Source organism: Sinocyclocheilus rhinocerous, unplaced genomic scaffold (genome assembly GCF_001515625.1).
Source record: "Sinocyclocheilus rhinocerous isolate Xijiao unplaced genomic scaffold, SAMN03320098_v1.1 scaffold1193, whole genome shotgun sequence".
NCBI lineage: Eukaryota > Metazoa > Chordata > Actinopteri > Cypriniformes > Cyprinidae > Sinocyclocheilus > Sinocyclocheilus rhinocerous.
In genome coordinates, this window is record NW_015642181.1 from 29,576 (window position 1) to 34,256 (window position 4,681).

A 4,681-nucleotide genomic window follows, 5' to 3' on the forward strand; every position below is an offset into this window, starting at 1 on the left:
TGTGTATGTATATATATAGGTTAATATAAATAAAACAATGGATATTTCAGTATGGATTTAAGACATTCTTCAGTGTGTCCAGTAAAAAAAATAAAATAAAAAAAACTGAATACACTGAAGAATGTCTTAAATTCATACTGAAATATCCATTGTTTTATTATTTTAAATGATCAACCTGCACATCCAGCTGAAAAGATGCTAAAGCACAGAAGAGTAACCTGTATAAGGTAGAAGTGATCTTCAGAACATGACAGCTTTTCCAGTTCAGAGTTTCTAGCATTCAGTTTAGCGATCTCCCTCTCCAGCTCTTTAATGAGACTCTCTACACGTTTCTCTTCAGTTTTCTGTTTGTGTTTCATCTTCCTGAGCAGCTCAGACTGGCTTCTATCAATAAACTGCTGCAGTGCGGTGAAGACTTCAACACTGTATGCCATCTCTCTTTCTGTGTTCTCCTAAAAGAGAAATAACAAATCAACATTTCAAGAAAGGGCTTGTGTTAAATGCATTCCTACTTTGGTAAGCTAATAGGATGAGATTCTTAAACACTTTAGGTGGCAGCTTTATCATCTGTTTTAGCAGTACATTTAATTTCAGTAATGGTTGATGTCACCTTGTCTACAAAGAACAAAGTTTTGAACATAATTACAATTAGATTTTAGTAATTAGTAATTGGGTAATTTCTATTCCACCTTTGACTAAATAAAAGTAGTGAATATAAACTGTAGTTTGTAGGCTCTTACTTTATTTAGTTTTATAGAGTGTCTGAGTTCATCAGCTTTACTCCATCTATCCATAATCATCCGCTTCAGGTCAGACTGTGTCTTTAATAACTGAGTCTATGACAAAGACAGAGAGAATATGGATGTCTCATGAAAATACAGAAACTACATGAGAATAACTGTAAAACAAAACACATGTTGATTAAAAAAAGACTGTGTCAAGACAGTAATGAAGATCTAATTATAATCAAGAATAATGATTCAAATTCAAATGTAAGGATTCCTCTTTAAAAATCATATGTAAAAGTGCTTTGTAGACTTTTTGATATAGGTCTTTGTTGTTTTGTGGTGAATTATGAGCCAGACAGGTTATTTGTGTGGTCACCCATTTATAACTTTTTTTTATCATTTTTAATAATTTATATATATATTTTTTTCATTTATGAGGCATGTTTGTTTTCCCATGTCAGATCAAATGCAAATCAACTGAAATGTAAAATATTTGAATTTGAAATTTGAAAATATTGCATGTTTGTAGACTTTTATATTAAAAATAACCAAAAACACAACAGTCAGTCTCCAGTAAAATAAGTAAAAATTTAAGTAATAAAAGTAATAGTAAATTATTATTATTATTATTATTATTAATTACATATGAACCTTTTTAGACATACCAACCATGAACTGACATTAAGTGATGAGACATTTTGCATAAACTTAATGCATAATGTTTTTAAATTTATTTATTATTATTATTATTATTATTAATCCTGTTAAATTTTGTTAGATCCTGAAATGCTGAATTCCCTGTGAATAACAAAACTCCTCATAATGAGATCCAGCATGTTGGAAATGGAAATGACACCAAAAGTAATCAGCAATGATGGTCTTGCAAATAATATTTATCTCACTGCACTATCAATCTAGTTAAATACAGTATCTGTACATATTGTTTGAATGTCTGGCAATAATATATTATATTATACCATTGCTTTTGCTTTGAATAAAATGGCAATCATTCACTGGACAAGTAGCAAACCTTTCTCTCTGCCCATTCTCTCTCCACTGGTATTGTGTGGTGTGTGCTGTGTTCTGTATTCATGCAGAGCACACAGACAGCAGACTGGTCATATCTGCAGTAAAGCTCCAGAGGTCTTTCGTGTATCCTGCAAATGCGCTTGTCCATCCGCTGTGGCTGCACCAGTGTGTGCTTGGTGAACCTGGAGGTGTGAGAAGTCACATGTGCCTCACAATATGATGCCACACACACCAGGCATGATTTTACAGCACAGGACACTTTCTCTAATGGGCACATGTCACATAAAACATTGTGTGATGTGACTGGACGATACTCTGCTGACCTCTGACCCCTCTGATTACGGATTTGTTTGGCCATTTCACGAGCAAAAGAATTTTCACAGAGCTCTGGTGTTTCCTGGAAAACCGTGGCGCATTTGGGGCAATGGGAGGAGCCAGATGCTGTCCACTGTGCAAGGATACATGACTGGCAAAACGTATGACCGCATGGGAGGGACACAGGAAGGGTAAAAACATCTAGACACACTGAGCACTGGAACAACTCCTTAGATAGAAGTGGGGTGGAGGATGACATCACTAGGGTGGATAAACAGGGAAGAAAAACACAGTGGTATCATGAATAATTGGATGTATTTAGAAACCAGGACAAATAACAAGATGAATATAAACACGAATGGGGTGGCAGATTTTACGTGTGGCTGGTGCCATTAAATAGAGCAAAAACTGAAATAGCAATGACTAAAGTTACAGTTAATAGTGACTATATTTATTTCCTCATTATAAACCCCAATACATTACACTCAGAAAGCACCAGAATCTATGATCTTCTTTAAAGGGGTCATATGACGTTGCTAAAAAGAACATTATTTTGTGCATTTGGTGTAATGCAATGTGTTTATGCGGTTTAAGGTTCAAAAAACACATTATTTTCCACATAATGTACATTATTGTTTTTCCTCTATGCCCCGCCTTTCTGAAACGCCTTTCGATTTTTACAAAGCTCATCGGTCTGAAAAGCGAGGTGTGCTCTGATTGGCCAGCTATCCAGTGCATTGTGATTGGCCGAATACCTCAAGCGTGTGACGGAAATGTTACGCCCCTCACCATACTGTTGATGCCGTGTGAGCGATGAGCGCCTGTGCGCCGGTGATGCGCGACGAGACAAAACCAGTAAAACCCATTACAAACGAGGCATTTGTTGCATCCAGTGGGGACATAATTACTGATTATAATGACTTATACTGTCTTTTTACGCGTTGCATATCGCGCATCGCGCAAACATAAACATAAAACCATGTCTGCATTTGTGATCGGAGAAACGACAAACAATAAGCCCAACTCTACACTGCTCAAAAAACTCGATTTAAATATATAAAATATAAAAACTCTTTAAATATAAAAAACGTACTTACAGGCTGTGAGTCAGAAGCGCCAGACTGTCCTTGAAAAGTTGGAACTGCCCCTGCCTTTGTGGTGTTCAGAAAGATGGCCCATCTAGTCATGACAATGTAATAAGAAGGAACAACAGATAGGCCCAACCCTCTATATTGCGAGTAAATCACTCGCATATGCGACTAAATCTTACTCTGGGCGACTAAATAATGTCTAACATTAGCCATTGGCTAATAAATTCTTAGATTTTACACGCCAGTATGTGTGTGAGAGGCGTTCAACACAGATTTTCACTCGATAAACACGCTGACAGAGCGCTTGAGAGTTTCGCTCTCCGTCAAGCGATCTGTACTATTTGGATGCGCTCAATGGATCATGTCATGTACTCAATGGATGAGCAGTATGTAGCACGCAGCGCACCTGTATTTGACGTAGTCTACTGTAAACTAGTGTGAAGGCGCACGACTCGCCGTCGCTTTACTGATAGCGCTGTGTTTCTCACACATGCAGAGAGAGAGCGAGAGTCTTGCATACCACGCTGAATCGACGCGCTGCATGTAAACCATATTCTTTGTTGTATTTTCCTGTCAAAATAACAGAGTTAATTTAGCAGAAGATATGATGGTTTCTCGGCAGTGGGCGGAGCTAATGCGCCAACAGCTCTCGTTGGCTGGCGCTCCTCTATTACCGTCCCTGTTTTGATTTCAGCAAATCAGTTCGAGCGAGTTCGAGGAACGTGATTAATATTCATGAACCCAGCAGATAATATAAGTAGTAGTAGTAGTATCTTTTAATTCTTTTAATAATTACCTATGACCAACAATATAACCACCACCAGTCCTAAGTTCAGTTAAAATGACAAATATGCATTCATTCATAGTTACCAAGTTTTAGTTCTAATCACTAGTTCTATCATTAAATAGTGCTTAATTATCATAATATCATAATATAATGCTTGATTGGCTGAAGTTAAGAGTGCACATTCAGTTATTTAAGAAGCTGTTCCATTTTACAAAGATAAGCTGATTGGGTGGAATCATGTGTGTGTGTGTACTTAACCATATTTTGGGGACAAATTTGTAACCAAAAGTGAGCAAAACCTGACAAAATCGGCAAAAACCTAAATTTGTGGATGTCCTCATTTGTAAAACTGGTATAAAAATAAAGTAAACAAAGTTTTTTTTTTTACTTTTGAAATTGTAAAAATGCAAAAAGTTTTCTGTGAGGGGTAGGGTTAGGGGTAGGGGTATATAAAAACAATAGAAGTCTATGTAATGTCCCCATTTAGATAGATAAGTAAACGTGTGTGTGTGTGTGTAAAATAGTATATCAATCTGGCGAGTAAATAAAAAAATGTACTAGCCAATGGCGATTATATTGCCAAGGTGTGCGTAGAGGGTTGAATGCAGAGGGTTGAATGCAGACATGGTTTTATGTTTGCGTAGTGCGATGCAATGCAATGCGTAGAAAGACAGTATAAGTCATTATAATCAGTAATTATGTCCCCACTGGATGCAACAAATGCCTCGTTT

At 36.7% G+C, this 4,681-nt stretch overlaps 1 protein-coding gene across 1 annotated transcript in view; it reads right to left on the reverse strand.

The window, feature by feature from the left end:
* The window catches only part of LOC107755708 (E3 ubiquitin-protein ligase TRIM39-like), a 12,993-nt gene that overhangs the window by 5,014 nt on the left and 3,298 nt on the right, over positions 1–4,681 (reverse strand). Inside the window, exons 2-4 of the mRNA XM_016572590.1 lie at positions 1,759–2,333; positions 741–836; positions 219–452 (exon numbers count right to left, since the gene is read on the reverse strand). Of these exons, the coding sequence (XP_016428076.1) occupies positions 219–452; positions 741–836; positions 1,759–2,331 (903 nt within the window). The 5' untranslated portion in view covers positions 2,332–2,333. The remainder of the gene's footprint in view (positions 1–218; positions 453–740; positions 837–1,758; positions 2,334–4,681) is intronic.